We start from the raw sequence: 18,365 nt of genomic DNA on the forward strand, positions 1-18,365 counted from the left end.
CTTTTAAACCCTCAAGACTCCACCTCCTTCAGAGAATGTGTATCCTCTTGAATCAAGAGTACTCAACAAAATGAGATTCTTCTACAAGTCTGGAATATGTCAAAAGTGATCAATTGTTTTACATGTTCCATTCACGAGTTTCAATCTGAATCTACTAATACCAGCTACCCGACAAGATTCGTTGTTATCCATGACACCTTGATTCACCATTTCATACGTTTCAAACAAATCCCGATTGGAACACATGAAACACACAAGCTGTATCTAAAATTCACCCCTCGTCAGGTTTGAATTTCATGTCAAAAATCGTCAAAACATCTTCATAACTCAAATAATTCCCAACTATGTTGGTCTCATCTGAAGTATTTGATTGCTTCCCATGATTTTCAGTCAAATTACTTTTGTTCTGCAATTTGTTGCAATTCCTCTTAATGTGTCATTTTTTTTTTGCAATAATAACAAACCTAAATACTGAAATTTGACCTCGACTTACCACTTCTCCGATCTGATCAGAACTACAAGGCCTTCTCCATCGTTCGCCTTAGATCTAACCAAATGCTTCATCTTCTCTTTTGAAAACAAGGCATCTTACGCATCATCAATGGTGAGTGCCACGACTATGCAAGATCGTGTCTCTAAACAAAGTAAATGAAGCGGGCAATAAACACAAAAGGATTAAAGCCAAATCTTTTTCATCATACTTTACCTCTAAAGTCTCCAAATCAGCGCGATCTCCTTGAATACAGCCAAATGATCTTTAAAAAATCTGCCTTCTGCCATGCGATAAGCATATAGCCTCTGCTTTAGATGCAGACTTTTAGTCATACGCAATTGCTCCAACTTTGACCACAATGCAACTGCTGTTTTCTTCTTCAAAACATCATAAAGAATATTATTAAAAAGATGAAGATGGATTTGTGAGAGTGCATTCCAATCCTTCTATTGTTTCCCTCCATCGTCCAAGTTGTGGGCATTTTGTCAAATCCCAACAATGTATCATCCAAATCCATCTACGCAAGTATATTGTGATCCAAGTGCGAAATTTTACACTTCATGGTTGCCGTCAATAACAAAAACCTCAATTACAATCAATAGCTCTGATACCACTTGTTGGGAAATAAAATGGATAGAGGTAATATATATGACACAATCTGAAATATATGATCGCAAACAAACAAGAGAATTAAAGACAAAGAATAAGAGGAATTGAGTATTTTATTCAATTGACAAATATGGAGAAAACAAATACAATAACTATGCCTACATATTTATTCTATATTTCAATAATACAAAACTTGTGAAAATAGTAGTATTTATAAGGTGCATGCCAAACCCTAAAAATACCATAAAGATGAAGACATAATAAAAAATAATGTGGAATAAAGAAAACAATATTTTTTTTTCAATAAAAACATGTGGAATAAAGGAAATAATATTTATCCAATAAAAACGCGTGTAGTAAAGGAAAAATATTTTCCCCAAAAAAATCCTAACCTAATTTGGATAAAAAAAATCCAACACATTAGACAAACAAAAAACAAAGTTTGTTTCGAATTTTAGAGAGGAAAAAGCAAACAAAGTAGCACAAAAAAATAAATCTTGCAAATCTGGAATACACAATAATTTCCTACGATATTTGAGGCGAAGTATGACGTCTTTATTTAATTGTTCAAGAATTTTAATATAACTAATTCAAAACACCATATTCGGCTAAGGCCTCGTGTGCTTTTTCATGGAAATCACATGTGTAATAATAAATATTTATTTCGTTTTTTTATTGTAAAATTATATTTGAGGCGTTTGTTTTCCATTTTGTAATTGTACTAATTATATTTTTAATGTTATCTAATATTAATTTTCATGTACTTGTTCCCATACAAAAACATACTTTTCCAAATCAGAAGACTATGTTAGTAGTGTATGATACAATAACAAACATGAGCGGAATAATCCACTATTGAAAAGTTAAAATTCATTTGCCCAACTGAAAAAATCATTTTAACTTTCAAAGATTAACATTAAATTCAAGAAAGTCACGTGCTTGCATGAATGTGAAATGACGTATAAATGGCTGTTGCAGCCAAAATCCATCAACCACTCATCTTGAAAAAATAATTCGAAGAATAGTATAAAGTCATACTTGGACTGAGCTGACAAGTCTTATTTGGACTGATTTAATACCTTATTTGGATTATATTTATCTCCTTCCCTGACAACAGCAGCAATTTTTGTCACCTTACGTGGAAGATGCTATATCGACCATCAATCACGAGTCCCAAGCTCAGGGACGCATTGTTCAGCAATGTCGAAGCAGGCAGGCAGGCAGCCAACATAGAGATAGAATCTGTAAAGGTTTCAAATGAGTTATTACACTCAACAAGTCGAGTGACTACCACAATGATAAATTGAGGCTACACTAAAGGCGCAATGGAGGGGTTTCACAATATGTCGAATCAAGTAGAAGACAATAATCCAAAAGCATTTTACGTAAAATCTTAAGAATACAATAATGATGACAAGCACAATTCCCGTAACAATAATGAGAACTCCAAAAACCTCGACCAGTATTTGTATAACCATAGGGATGCTGACCACAAAGTACAAGAAGATATCATGACGCCTTCTACAGAAGGATTGCATGCATCCCATCAAGTTCAATCATAAAATTTAGACAGCACTCGATAGTGTTAATGAAGATTTCTTCCAAACACAAAAACGAAAATTTAACCAATGCAATTGCAAAAAATATAATTCTGACCAAAATAAATGCAATAATGGACTTAGCTTAGCCACCCACTGTCACTGAATTGTCGCCACTTATGGAAACAACCAAGAAAAAATTGCGATATCACTATAACTGTTATCATTAAATAGTACCAGACTTAAAATCCTCCAGGAAAAGGAAGGTTGTATCGATTTAAACCACCCACAATGTCTGAACCCGCAAGAAACAGAACCTAAAACAAAAACAGATTGAAACAAAAAGAACGGTACCAAAACTTAGTTATAGCAGGAGGAGGAAATATGAACAGACAGAAGACAAGAAGAATCCCATTTAGCTATTAGCACGGACGAAGAAGAACAAAAAAATATGTTGTCAATCTTGAAAAATTAAATAAATAAGTAGATAAACTATAGTTTCTGTGTCCTTCCACCAATGCTTTCCAAACAAGTACCTAGTTTAGAAGACGAATGGAGTTACTTAAATCATTACTCATAAATTGCACAAAACACAAAAGTTCTTTTGGAAATTAATACATAGTCAATATACCTATCTAATGTGTCAAAGAGGTAGAACATATAATAACTAAAGAAGCGACATATTCCAACGGAATAGTAACACTTCCTGGAAGGATCCTTTCATGTTTCCATCAATCCTTAAAATCTTGCATTATAAAGTACAAATTAGAAAATGAGGGGGAAAAAAATAACATAAAACAAGAGAGGTTGTGTGAAATCTGCCTCCATGAGAGCTTAATACTACATGCCAAGCTGTTACCGTTGAAAAGAGAAGATTTGACATGCAAATATCTCCTTATACTAGACATGACTTATATCATCGAGACAACATTCCCAAAAAACAAAAGGCTTGTCAGATGAACATGGAGCCGTTTAATTAACTGCAGGAGCCAAAACCTGACCAAATCTCAAAAGGATAACAAGCCACTCCAATCAAGCTCTTCAATTGAAAGGAGGATATCCTTTGCGAAACTATCAGCAAACTCATTTTTGCTATGACTCACTAACAAACTAACAGAATAAGTAAAGAGTAAGTAATGTCAGCATTCAAATAAGCAAACTCAAGCTCATCGATCGAGTATAGCTAACGGCATCCTAAGAATACCATGTATAATTAAGGGCTAATCCATCTACATGTCAATATGTCCCTAGAATGTAAGTCCTGCAAGAAATTAACCAAGTTCCTTGTATCTCATATGTGCAGATCTTGTCACGTGAAGGAAATTGAAACATTTTTCCCCCTCAACTCCCCAAGAAGCAGAAAAAATAACTAGTACTATTAGCATAACACGGCAGCCTACAAGAAGTTCATGCACAAAAAAAAATGAAGTATCTGAAACTGGTATGCCAAGAATGTAAATGAGGGTGATAAGAGAGATTGCATATCCTAACCAGAAAAATTCATTCCATAATTAGAACAACTAAAATGCGCCAACCAGTTGTAGCACGGACCAACACGTATCAATCCACCCCTGGAATCCCAGAAAAACAAGAAAATACATTTCAATAGGAAAATTGTACATATTGTAGAATACAGACCTATTTCCTAATTAGGAAGTATAGCATACTTACATCCAACTTTTGACATAGGAGAATAGGCATAAAATGTGCTGCCGAGACATCATGAAACAAAGTAAAGGTACAATGCCAAAAGAAATATTAGCAAGTACCGCTCACGACAAAAAATCCAAACTGGAAATGATTGATTTCAAAGATGAACCTACAACATAAGAAATAAAGCTACTTTTATCATTTCCTGAAGCAAAATGCCTATGAGAATTGCAAGTTTCCATGAATATTGGTGCCAAAAGCAAAACACAGAGTAAAAAATTGTAGATACAAATCAAATTCATCATACATACCATCCTTAAACTTAATCATTAATATCATTTATTTATGGGCACTCCCCCATTTGGGTGGTTCATCCACCAAGAACCTATTGTCCACAAACTAAACTCAAACTCATATATGACAATGGACAATAAAGTGTGATGATGACAAACAAAGAAAAAAATTGACTTAGAGCATATATTCTAACTTGAATGAATCCAATTTGACTAACTCCGAAATGACTTGACTACATATAGCAAAAACGATATCGAATGGGTGGAACATTAATCCTTTCCCATTGCTTATTTGTTTATCATGAAGATTCATGGAGCCAATTCCAAGTTAGTAGAATATAAGCTCATCTTCTTGTTTTGTCATATAATGGAAGAGATTATGGAGATTAACTTCCCATAATTAGTGCATACATATAATAACGTTTTAATACACAATGTAATTACACATACCATAGATAGAGTCAAATAATAACTACTATTGCTAGAATTGAATCATGATTTTAGACCCGCTTCAAATAATTTCAAATTTCCTTAGTTGTGATAATTATTGCAGATTATTGATGTGTGTATTCCATTCATGAATTAATGCTACTTAATTGTGATATTTTGTGTTTTGATCGTTGTTTTATGGTTTGGATGTCGTGGCCTGAATGCTACAAAAGTTGGAGAAAAGTGTGATGTTGACGAGGCGATGAAATAAATTAAGTGATAGAAGGAAAGAAAGCCAATGAATCAAAGGAGTTTGCCAGAGCCGCAGCGCCAACCCTTTGGCGCCACAGTGTCATCAAGAAAAAAGGAAAGAACCCGAGCATCCTAGCGCCCAGGCTCGAGAAAAGTAGGGGTTGGGCGCCCGGCGCCCCATCCACGGGAGAAGAAGAAACGAAAGTTTAGCGCTGCAGCGCCAGTAACATAATCATTGCGGAACCGCTGTGCTGCTTCGGGGTGTCATCGACAAGACCTAGTTTTCTTATTTTTGGCATTTGAAAAGAACCCAATTCGACTCCAACTCTTCTTGGAACTTTGCGAAACTATAAATACAACCGTAAAGACCAATTTTAAGAGGAGAATTCAACAAAGCAAAGAAGGCAATAAGCAAGGAGTTAATATCAACAAAGAGAAGAAGATTGAATCTCTACAATACTAGTTTTTCTCTTTTCTCCTCTATGTTCTTCATAAATTTGATGGTTTCCATGTTTCCTGTCATATTCTAAACTTCTAATCTAAGGTTTGATGTAACCAAACTTGATATTATATTTTGCTTTTATTTAGTTATTTCTATGAAAATTTTCATTCCCTTTATTATTGTTATTGGTTTAATGCTTATAATTACTTGATCAATAATTAAATGATTTGATGCTAGTCAATTTCGACAAGCAAGAAAGAGAAATTAAGCGCTATCTAAGAATAACACAACCTAAATTTTATAGGTTCCAAGAGAAAGTATAAAATCTTTAGAGCTTGTTCCACCTAAGAACCACAAACTTAATAATTTCTAGATTTTAATTTCGAATAAAAATATTGGAATTGAAGTATAGAAATAGTTTTTACTCGACACTCGAGAGATGCAGAAAATTAAATTAGGTTTCACCTCTGAGGGGTAGCTAAGTGGTCAGGTTTTGGGTTTACTACCCAATGGTCACCAGTTTAAGTCTCCTCAAAACTACTAATGTAACTGTAAACTTCAGGGCTCCGTGGGATTAGTCGAGGTGCACATGAGCTAGCCCGGATACCCATGATCTTAAAAAAAAGAATTAAATTAGGTTTCTTGCTTATAAACTTGAAAAAAATTAATTAGAGATAACCATATAATTGAGAAACATTGTTGATAGTGAGATGAAATCATATCCTAAGCTTTCTCATATTGAAGTATTCCTTCAAATTTACATAATATTGTTGAATTCGTCATCACAATCATTATATTAGATTTAGTTAGAAACATTGATCTAAACATTCATTCATCTAGATAAAATAGAGGCTAAAACAATTATAGTACTTGGTGGAAATTAAATATCAATCCATGTGAGCTCAACATCCTAACTCCATTATTAAGTTACAAAACTTGACAACATAGTGAGGCTCAATCGATCCCAAAATCCAAGAAATAATGCAAGCATATTTTGTCCTCCATTGACTTCACTCTTTATTACTATCTGTAGGAGCCAAAGAGGTTCCATCAATGTGACCCCAAAGTTCTTTGCCTTTAAGGAACATATGAAATTAAAATGCCCACACTGCAGAATTCTTACTTGTAAACTTAGCAAAATAGGTTTCAGTAGACATTCTGACAAATAAAAATAGGCCTAAGTTGACAAAGAAAATAGGCCCAACAGAAATACTTCAATAAAATCAGCAATACGAGAGCCCATAAACCAATAAGGCCCAAAGTGCTCCTTCAAATTCACGAACGACCCAACAGAATTCAGCCTTAAAAGACTGTCCACCAAAATCAGCCACAGATGAAAGACAGTCAATAGCCCAACAAGCAAGCCCACAACACAACTAAAAGAAAACAGCCCAAATCAAATGTGCAATAACCCAATGCCTAATGAAATAATTCACTACCCAAAACAGAAATTCACGATACCAAATGCCTGACAGACCAAATGACGCAGGATGAGACGCTAGAATTATAGGAGAAGGGGAAGGGGAAGGGGAGAGAAGATGAGAAAGGAAGGGGGGAAAGAGATAAGGAGATGGGGGGAGAAATTCAATTTATTTCATAATCAAAGGTTGTCTTATTACAATGCAAAAGAGCCCTTTATATGGGGAGAAATTCAATTTATTTCATAATCAAAGGTTGTCTTATAGTCAATAACCCAACAAGCAAGCCCACAAAACAACTAAAAGAAAACAGGCCAAATCAAATGTGCAACAACCCAATGCCTAATGAAATAATTCACTACCCAAAACAGAAATTCACGATACCAAATGCCTGACAGACCAAATGACGTAGGATGAGACGCTAGAATTATAGGAGAAGGGGAAGGGGAGAGAAGATGAGAAAGTAAGAGGGGAAGAGATAAGGAGATGGGGAGAAATTCAATTTATTTCATAATCAAAGGTTGTCTTATTACAATGCAAAAGAGCCCTTTATATATAGTTTGAAATATTCTATTTTAAGAAGGAAAATATCTAATAAAAACAACTAAATTAAACCTAATTATATTTCTTAAAATACGAATTAAAATTGGAAGCTAAACATAATAATATTCCTTCTAATATTGTCTCACCAAACAAATCCCAATAGCGCAGCCATCACCCAAGAACACAGATCGCCAAATGGAATGCAGATTTGTCCATGCTCACAGCACCAGAATTCCAGACCTCCAAACAGAATTTCTGGAAGTCCACGGTAGAGACGCCGACAATCTAGAAGTCAATAGCCAAATCGAGCAACCAGACGAAGCCGATATCGCCGAATTGGTTCACCTCCTCCATAAAGATTTTGGACAACCCTCACTAAACAAAAATGTCAACAGCCCCAGAACTAATTGCCATCAAACTAAGAGGCAAGCAGATACCACCAACCCCAAGACTTGAATAAAGTTAGTCACTAGATCAAAATTTAATCCTCAATGACTCCAAATACCGAAAAATCAAAAAATTTCTTCGAGAGCTCTAATACCATGTCAAGATTTGGCTAAATGCTCTCCTCATGAGGATCTTTTTCATTGTATAGAAAATTAAATATAAATCAAGATTCAATTCTAGTAATTATAGCTATTGTTTTGACTCTATCTATAGTATGTCTAATTACATCGTATATTAAACAATAATTACATATATACACTAATTATGGAAAGGTAATCTCCATAATCCCTTCTGTTGACAAGTCTGAGGCTAGGAGCACAATAAAATTGATTTTAAGACTGATTTCATCCTAGAACATAAAAATTAGAATATCTAAGAAATACAGAACCTTTGTCAAGCCAAATTCTGTTCTTGCTATTTCTGTGGTTATTAACTTCAAGCCAGCGATCTATTTCTACAAGAAACAATGAAGTTAATTAGCGGAAGCATTCATCTTCCAGGACTAGACATGGAACCATTAACACCTTTAACAAGTTGCATTGAAAATATAAGAACATATTGCACAGTATTAATCATAGAAAACCAAAACAAATTCAAGCAATCCCCTGTTATTCAGGCCGATATATTTTAGTCAAATTAACAAAATTTTATCAACCAGAAAGAGGAAGGCTGCATCACTTGTTAGCATTCTGAAAGGGAAAAACTGATAACAATCACTAGCAAAAACTACACAATATAAAATTAAGCAGATGCTTCCCTCAACAGTTCACATATTCATTCAAAGCCTTCAAAGAAATGCAGGGCTCCAGAATGATCTTCAGAGAGAAAAGCTAATCATTTTAGATCATACTGGTCTATCATAACTGAGAAAGAAACAACAGACAACTGCGATAGAGGTCGCTGCTCTTCCCGGTAGATAGATTAAATGCTATTCATACCAATCTCTATTTGATAGGATTAACCACTAAACCTATGTATCTAAAACAACCGTTTCCACAAACAAAAATTTGAACTCTTCAGTATATTGTCTGCCCTTTCGATAGGGGCTGTCATCTAAAATTTTTCACTGTGATTGATAAGGGGGGCCATTGTACACCATCTCAGGAGCCTGCATGGGAGGTAGAAGACTAAAATTAGGAGCTGAAGGTGGTTGCTGAGGTAATGGGCCCAGCTGCTGCTGAGAGAATGTGGATGGCTGTTGGCCCATTACAAGTGGTTGCTGGACCAAAGGCACCATTGGGTTCACCATATAGGGTGGAGGTGCAGGCGGTGATGGTCCAGGTGGCAAAGGAGGAAGACTACCATAATCATATGAACCCACTATTACACCTGATGGCAGCAAATATTGCTGTGGTAGATTAGAGATGGAATGATACGGAACCTTAGAATTTGAAATTTGACCTTGTATTGTAGGCGGAGTCACCATCAGGGACTGATAAGCGTTATTTTGGGGATAATTGAGTTGTAGTGCTGGCATGAAAACATTTGGATCTGTAACAGGCAGATGGGTTTCAGGTTTCAGTATTGGACTACTAACCCTGGATGAGAAAGAAGCAGATGATGTTGAAGAATTCATCAGCCCAGCATTTTTGGCTTCTTCGGCTGCAAATGTGGAGAGGACAGATGTCATAATATACCGAGAGGAGCTTGAAGCTGCAAGCCTATCTGCAACCTCAGCAGCAATAGATGCAGCAGATTTTCTCATCATTTGTGCTGCTGGTTTTGTATTGGAATCCGATGATACAGTTGATGATTTTGCATCTCCATCCAAATATTTCAGCAGTTTTGTACCTTCGTCCGCCTGTGCCTGTGCTACCTGAAATTAATTTGATAATAATAAATAAATAAAAATAAAAAAACACATTAGCATAATGTTAAAACTGATCAAAGTCCATTTATCTATTATCTCCATTCTGCAGGGAAAAATTGCAGCATAACCAGCCTATTCACTTACTAGCTAACAGGTTCCCAATCTTTTTTCTTTTTTTTTCTATTTTTGGCATTTAATTCCACTAATCTATCATTTCTGCAGCAGCGGGGTCCCCCCCATTGACGGATGTCAAGTATACATGCATGTGTCAGGTGTCATTTTTTAGGGACAAAAATGTCATTACACTTGCGCTAAAAGGTTAATTGCCATCCATTCCAATTCTTTCCAACCGATGCTGACTAATGCCATCCCCCAACCAACTAAACCCCCTAATCAGCGGCAGATTCTCCTATACGGTGGCAGCTCCACCAACCTTAGCCAGCAGAGACTCATACAAGGTGTTCACCAGCATCCACCGTCACCAGATCGTCAGCTCTATAAGCAATAATGAAATATCATCCGAAATTAAACCGATTGGTTTAAATCATCCTACAAACGAGATATCCAGAAAAAGTATAATAATAATGGTATAATATATCAATAAAATAGTGGCGGCAGCACCACCCAACGACAGGGCACTTATTGATAAGCAAAAGGGTTCAGAGAAGGGCTTTGGTTGTGGAATGCATTCTTTGGTATGAAGGAAGAATAGGAGCAATGCCATTTAGGGTTTGTTGATGTTGATGGTGCTCGTATCAGTGTTTCTGGAGTTCCCTTTCACGATTTGTGGTGGTCTGAGGGAAGCCAAGAGCCAAATGATGGGGATAGAGAATGGATTTTTTTTTTTTTTTTTTTTTTTTTTGTTCTGAATATCAAAGAAGGATTTGGTCCAATGTTTAGAAAGCCACAGTTCATTTTTAAGCCTCTGGTGGTGCAAATGTGCAAAAATTGACCGATTGTCTCCCTTTTCTGTTAGTTTTATTTTTATTTATGTCTTGTATAAATTGAGAATAAACTATGATCACAGACACGGACACATGTATTCGACACGTTGTCCATCGGACACGCCGACACGGATTATTCAAAAACATACTACAATGCATGTTGATTAAATTCTTTAAAATTCTTCAATTATATAGCATAAAATTAGTTTTATACTTGTTATTAATATTTCTTTTCAAAATATTTTAAATATGAGTACCTATTTATTTAACAATAAATTTGAGTTAAAAGGATACAATATTTCTCATAAAGAAAGAAAAATGACCATAATTCAAGAAGTGCACGTATCGGCAATGTGCAAACACAGACACATTGCCAATGTGCAAACACAGACACATTGCCCTAGTTGAAGTGTCCGTGTAACACAAATAATAAGGTTAGAATCATCTTTTAATAAGAATGTTGAATTTTTACAGTTAATTATCTATCAATTGGGGAACTATGGAGTCAAATAAATGATAGGTTGGGGAGTAAAACAATAAAAAGAAAAATTAGATTGGGACCAATTTTCTACTAAGTGAACAAGTCGCGGACTAATGTGATAAATTCCTATCAAGCTCTAGAAGGGCCCAAAAAAATTGAGAAGCAGTTAACAATAACAAGTTCTGTTAGATTTGGTTACAAAATACTTAAAAACAGAAAAGGTAGAATGCAATAGGGAGGAAAATATTGCATGGTTGAGCCAATTAGAAGAGCTCTAGGCCTCTCAAAAGTGTCATTTAATTGCTGTTTTCATTTCAACATCAGTTCTTTGCACTTTTAGCAATTCAATGACAATTTATTACTCCACTTTTTCTCACCCAGACTACATCAATTTCCCAGTTACTAAATTGTGTCTAACCGGTCCTTGATCTCCAGATTGCAAGGCATCTCAGAGCTGTACCCATCATTCCATCAACAGAAATTCTAGCGACAATTTTCAAGTTCTTAAAAAATGGTTATCAGAGCAACCATTCTGGCCCTGGGGTATTACCTATAACCCAAGCCCACAATTCCCCTATTTCCCTGTCCATACACATAACCCACCAGGCACCACATCAAACCAACCCAATCAACACCAAATCCACCACCACCTCCATGTTCATTCTGGCCACGACAAAAAGACATCCCTTTAAAACATTGCCAGACATTGAGTTACAGAGCAGGAGGGAAAAAGAGGTTTGTTATCGAGATGATGAGGAATACATTCAAGGTCATCATTGTCGAAACAAGGAGCTGCAGGTTTTGATGAAACAAGGAAAGAAGGGAGTGATCAATTGGAAGTTCAAAAAAGGGATTTTCTGGGATATTCCTCGTTTGTTCATCAGGTATTTGGTGCCTTGCAAAGTGGGTCGGAATGAATTTAATCAGAGGGGCCATAGGACTTTACTGCCAAACAATGAGACAGAAGAAATAGTTTGAGAAATCAATGATAATAAATTTGGATGGGAAGGTGGCTACAAAAAGTGGAAGGATTTTTAGTATCATCAATGGTGTGGAGGTTGTTGATACGGTAGGGTTGTAAATTAATTCGATAGATGCACAAGCAAAGGGAGTCGCGGAGTTAATCAATTATGCTACCTTCCACCATATTCCTCTGATCCGTCGGTTTCATTTTCTAGAAAATTCGAGAAGGGCTACGACCGATTATGGGTTTTCATGGACAATATACTACTCGTAGTTAATCGTTCCACCAAATTTTAAAGGTTGAAATATCCCTTCTCTACTCTTATCATAACTGGAATTGGTCCAAATTTTCACCTTGAGGACAAGGTGAATTCCGGGGGACGAGTAATGATAGACTCCTATAAAGTCTACATACCCTAGAAGGATCCGGTAGAATAGAGAAGCAGATTCAGTAGACGTGTTCAACTAGAGGCAGGGGTATTGTGGGATATATGGTGAGATAGGATGCCAATAAATGTGAGAAGGGGGGGGGGTCTGGGAAAGGGGGAGAAAATTGAGTAGTAGAGAGTATGGGGAGACTAGCCCTCCCAAATAGCTATGCGTTTTTTCTTCCAGTATTGTAGTTTTTCTCAGTTTCATCAATAAAATACAACATTTCATTTCTATTCTGATATTGTTCAACAAATACAGCTGGGGTCCTAACATAATGCTGCAGTTTTCCCCCATCGTGCATACAATGTGTTCCTTTTAAAAATGAATTTACTAATATTCCATCTCAAAGTATTGTCTTCCTTAAAGTCATTGCATACCGAAGGCATAGTAGGAAACACAATGCACACAACGGCATTAATAGACATGAGTGAATAACAGACATGTGGGCATGGTTTTCAAACTTATCATTGTAGCACACAACAAAAACAGAACAAGGGGAACATAGGCATGATCCTTTATCTCCAAAGAAATAGAACATAGGCATGATCCTTTTGCTCCAAAGAAATAGGACATGGGAGAATATAGAATAGAGATTATTACAGCTGGATATTCATCATAGAATAGGGACTCTTATAGATGGATATTCATCATAGAACATACCTGCATCTGTGTCCGAACATTCTCCAGTTCAGATTCCTGAAAATCAAAGAATCAACCGCAAGATATCTTGAATATCAACCCAAATCTTCAAGTTCTGCAAATAAATAGAAAGTAATTCTTGAAAAAAATCTATCATATACCTGCTCATGAAGCGCATCTTGTAACTGAGATACAAGGGCAAATCTATTTGATTCAACAACTTTAAGTTTCTCAATGCTCTCATTCAAAAGATTCTGTTCGTCTTCAATTGTTTTAGCTAAGGTGTTCCATGATGAATCCTTAGCTGCACAACAAATACGACAAGTTTTGATAATAAAAGAAAAAGAACATCATGTGTTTAAACCATGAATAACCTCAGGAAACAACGAGAAGACTGCTAAAAGATTATTGTCAATGCTCTTCAGCAAATTTTATTTTTCTTCTCCTTCAGTGAGAAGTTCCTAAGTATTAACCTTTACAATACTGAGCAAGTACTTACGAGCCTCCATGGAAGACGTAACTTGTCCAAATACCAGCCTACCTTTTTTTAAGACCATGCGGACGTCCTTTTCAAGTTTCTTCACACGATTAACTGCAGACTTGCATTTATTCATTTCTTCATCTTCAGTAGTATGTTCACTGCGCACCAAGTGGAAAGCTGAAAGTATTTTTTCTGCTGTTCCTCCAACAGTCAATTTCTGGTTTCAGACAAAAATATACGAGGAATAAGAACCAAATGATGTTGGTAATTAATAGAAATATTATGGAATTAGACTAAGTTACAGAGATTAATTATAATCCCATAAAAAGACAAGAGGGGCGGAATCTTACCCTTTTTATAGATCGTGAGTCATTTTTAACTATTCTGACAGAACGGGAACGTTTTTTCCCAAACTCTAAAGGTGGAGGCATTTCTTCTCCAAGCATAACATCTTCAAGGCTTTGATTGAGAGATCCAAAAACTCTCCTTTCTTCCCAAATCTTAACCTATCAATATGATGATAATACTGGTCAAGAAATTTCAACTAACCAATCAAGAAGAAATTCCAACTAACCAATCAAGAATCACAATCTTAGTGCCTGTTTGAGCCACATTATTCCAAAAAAAAAAAAATGCATTCTTAAACAGTGATTTGACATCATTTCAACCACACATCCTTCGATAAAATAATATTACACGCAAATCAAAAACTTTTCCTTATTTTTTAACCACACATTTCCCATCAATACACTATTCGAGAATGCATTATTACCAAAATAATGTGGCTCAAACACCCCCTTAATAATGACCAGAAAATAGCTTACCAATCTGGATACCACATTCTTCTCACGATCATTGCCTTTCTTCACAACTTCCTTGAGTGCTGCAGGAAGAACCTTCCAAAACTCAATGACGAAATCATTTCCATTGCGCTTGCTGTTCTGCAGAATATCATTTGCAAGGTACAAAAGAGGTACTTTCTTAGCCATCTCTGAACTATGGAATTGTTTGTCCCATGTTGCAACAACCTTCTCTGAATTACTTTGATGAAAAATGCACCAGTGCGACAATGCTATGGTTAAAGTTAAGGTAACAAAGCATGCCAAAAAAATAGCTAAAAATTAAGTAGTAGAAACTAGAAACAAGGTGCGTGCAATTAGAACCATTCAAGAAGTGATTATAAGAAATTGCTAATATGTTTGGGATCATATAAGATACAAATTTATGCTTATTTTGTTCCAGAATAAAGTAGTAGTGTAGCACTACAAACCTAACGGCAAACTGTGTTGCTCGATTAAATGATGGATCATAAACCCCTATGCAAGCAAATCTTCAGTGCAATCATTCTTACGGTATTGTGATAAAACTAGCCATATAGAATGGAAAAGGAGAAATAAACAACTAATTGAACCTATTAACAAACACATCCAAGAGATACCAGTACACATGCTAATAAAGTAGAAATATATATTTCAAGCATGTCAATAAGATAAGTGAACAACTAATCAGGTAAAACTATTATACCTCAACAAGTAAAAAAACGATGTAATTAGGGAGGAAAGAGAGCGTATTACTACCTACTTGTTCATCATTTGATTAATAGTATTAAACTGGCAAAAAAAAAAAAAAAAACAAGATTTTTGGAAACTGGATAAAAGGTCCTAATATTATAAACACATCACAGACAAAAGTTCGTGTGTACTTAGGCAGACTGCCATTTCTTCCTTAAGTTTTCCCATGTTAAATCCAGAACTCCAAGACTTTCGTTTTTAAGCCTACACGTGATCAAGAGAGATGCAAGTAAAACCCTAGGGCCATCTAATTATAGAAAACCATCAAAGGATGAAAAAAGAAAAGGAAGGATCAACAGCAACATGGAATGCCGCAACAAACCATCCAGTTTCACTAATTATAAACAATGAGACAGCAAACAACCTCAAGGAAAGCAGTATAACAGACACATAATGTATATCATCCAATTCAACCACTTACCCAGCCAAGAACCAGAAAAATCACAAAGACAGAATCAGATCTGCCGGGTCTTTTTTCTTTGACAGACAAGAGAAAGAAAACGAAAAATGCTTAGCAACAATTTTCCGCCAAAACATAAGGAATTCATCAAATATACAAGCAAAACAGTGGAGGATACTTTCAATGCACTGCTGAGTGCTGTTAAGCTTTGAGAGCTTGTCTGCAAGTATCTGTTCACTAAACGCTGAGTTCATCTCACCTTACCAATTTCCCCTTCGCATCTACCACTTGTCGCTTCACAAAACAAAAACGTACATGTATATGTCAATCCGTATCTACGCCTATATTAACATCCAAGAACCCATAAATTAAATTGATTTCAAGAGAAAATCATCCAATTTTTTATTTTCGAAAATGTATAAAGATTCGATTTTTAAGACGACAACCAAAAGGGTTTCCGCAAAATCACCAGATAAGGCAAATGAAGAGAAAGAAAAATTTTGATGAATTGCATTGAAATCAAACAAGAGAAAGAAAAAACAACAAAAAGAAAGTCTCGTATAGAAACTTAAGAAATGGGTTTCGCTCACAAAGTGAAGGGTATCAAAATCAAGATTTCTGCTACAGCAAGCGCCAGAGGGTCTAAGAGAAACCGAGAAAAGGCTTCTTCCTTGATAAATGTTTGAAGTTCGGTGTTGAGAAGATGCAGAGTGGGAATGGGTAATATTAAGAGTATTTGCGTGCTATTCGTTTGCACAGTTTTGCTACTTTAATACTCAGGCGACACCGAATCGCCACTTGGTAATTCCATGTTGGTCGGTGGAAGAACTCTCTTTTGCAAAGGCAGATTTTGAGAATTTGAGTTGGATTGTCCGTTCGTTCAAATTTGGCTTTGGTGGGTGTGGGAGTACGCAACTTTCTGGATTTTCACCTATTTCATGTACAGATTTCCTAATTATTGCACTTTTCTACCTTCCACTAATATGTAATTGGAAAAAAACACAAGCATGAGAAATTTTTGATGTGGCAAAATCTGAGTCGCCTTTTTTTTATTTTTTCCATCTTTCAATGAATGTTTGCCAAATGTTGTCTGTAAATATTTTATGTCAAAATTGTCTGTCAAGAATTAAAACAATAACAGAAACGGTGTTATAATAAGATAGTTGTGAAAAAATATTCATAATATTCCATTATGCAAAATAATTTTTTATCTAATTATGTATTAGTTATCCAATATCCAATATGATATGTACTTTATAATTAATACTTTGTTTGGGAAACATTATAAGGATGTATTCTGAAGGGCTTTATCGAAGTCGGAAAGCATTGGTAGAACGTCAAAACTCTTTTGTTTAAAATATTGTGTATTTAGTTGAAATTAAAAAATACTTTTTGATCAAAAAAGTTGTACAAAAAAAGGGCTCTATTAACAAAAGTTTTACTGGTAAAAGCTCTACTCCCAATTATTGCGTCAAACAAATCTCAAATAACTTGCAATTTACCGTCAAACTTTAAAACTTTAATCTACACATTCACATTTAATACACATATTCACAACTGTTACACACATATTATCCACATATTTTGTGAGATTCATTACCCTTTCATTAAATTTAAGCGTTTAGTTGGGGAGGTATTTTCAAGCGATAAAAGAAAAAAATTGAAGAATATGTAATTATAAAGTAAGAAAAATTTTATAGATCTTATAAAATGCGTAGTTAAAAATAGTTTTGAGATAGAATGATTTAAATCCCAAACAAACATTAATATAGTCTAGATGAAAATAAAATAAAAATAAAGTATATTATTGTTGTTGTTGTTGTAATTGATCATATTTGAAGCTTCCAATGGAGGCCAGGTGGAGGCGCCACGCTCACACGCGTGGCAATCAATTTAACAATAAAGAAGAATGCAAGAATTGCCTTCTTAGTCAAGGCACTATTCCATCAAAGCTCCGCTGTCGAAGTGCTCCCATCCCTTAAACCGAACTCCTTCATGTCTGAGGCTCCCTCTTGTCCTTCGCGATCGAAGTTATTGTATTCTTTAGAGCAGGTTTGATGAGTGTATTTTTAGGAATGGTTGATGTAACTTTTGCATTAATAGATGTCATATATGTCAGTCTAAGAATGTGGGGAGGCTAACCCCTTATCAAATGTACTTGTCAATGTAATTAATGTAAGACAAGGAGATGTAACACTTCAATTAATTAGATGGGACTACGTGGATCTAAACCAACGGTGGCCAGTTCGGTCGAGACACGATAAATAGCAGTTTTTGTAACGTTGTAAAGGATGCAAAAAAATATACATATAAACATACATTATTACTTCCTCTCAATGAATGCTCATTCAAGCCATCCTTTTTATTTCTTGATTGTTCTCGATTGTGAAGACATCACACCTATATTTACGTACGTAATCGGTCTTCGAATCTCCGATTAAATATCCATATAAAGCCTATCGAAAATCTGCTTACGTAGACGTCAACTAAGATTGACACCTACTAGCACATTTTTGGAGTCAACGATTAT

The 18,365-nt window shown here is 35.4% G+C and overlaps 1 protein-coding gene across 25 annotated transcripts in view; it reads right to left on the minus strand.

Moving 5' to 3' along the window:
• LOC111394810 (regulation of nuclear pre-mRNA domain-containing protein 1A-like) overlaps nucleotides 1–16,782 on the minus strand; it is a 29,923-nt gene extending 13,141 nt beyond the window's left edge. For 12 of the 25 annotated variants that reach the window (XR_002702721.1, XR_002702716.1, XR_002702714.1 and 9 more), the window contains exons 1-11: nucleotides 16,426–16,782; nucleotides 16,014–16,129; nucleotides 14,689–14,936; nucleotides 14,215–14,370; nucleotides 13,925–14,081; nucleotides 13,545–13,687; nucleotides 13,405–13,440; nucleotides 9,516–9,930; nucleotides 8,503–8,568; nucleotides 2,878–2,957; nucleotides 2,182–2,344 (exon numbers count right to left, since the gene is read on the minus strand). Coding sequence is in view for 2 of the 25 variants with exons in the window: in XM_023020812.1 (XP_022876580.1) it covers nucleotides 9,178–9,930; nucleotides 13,405–13,440; nucleotides 13,545–13,687; nucleotides 13,925–14,081; nucleotides 14,215–14,370; nucleotides 14,689–14,936; nucleotides 16,014–16,089 (1,569 nt within the window). In the remaining 23 variants the exon portion in view is untranslated. The other 13 variants (XR_002702730.1, XR_002702729.1, XR_002702736.1 and 10 more) reach the window with 13 other exon arrangements.
• Between the last annotated feature and the right edge of the window lie 1,583 nt (nucleotides 16,783–18,365).

The sequence above is a fragment of the Olea europaea genome, chromosome 5 (assembly GCF_002742605.1).
Source record: "Olea europaea var. sylvestris chromosome 5, O_europaea_v1, whole genome shotgun sequence".
NCBI classification, from domain to species: domain Eukaryota; kingdom Viridiplantae; phylum Streptophyta; class Magnoliopsida; order Lamiales; family Oleaceae; genus Olea; species Olea europaea.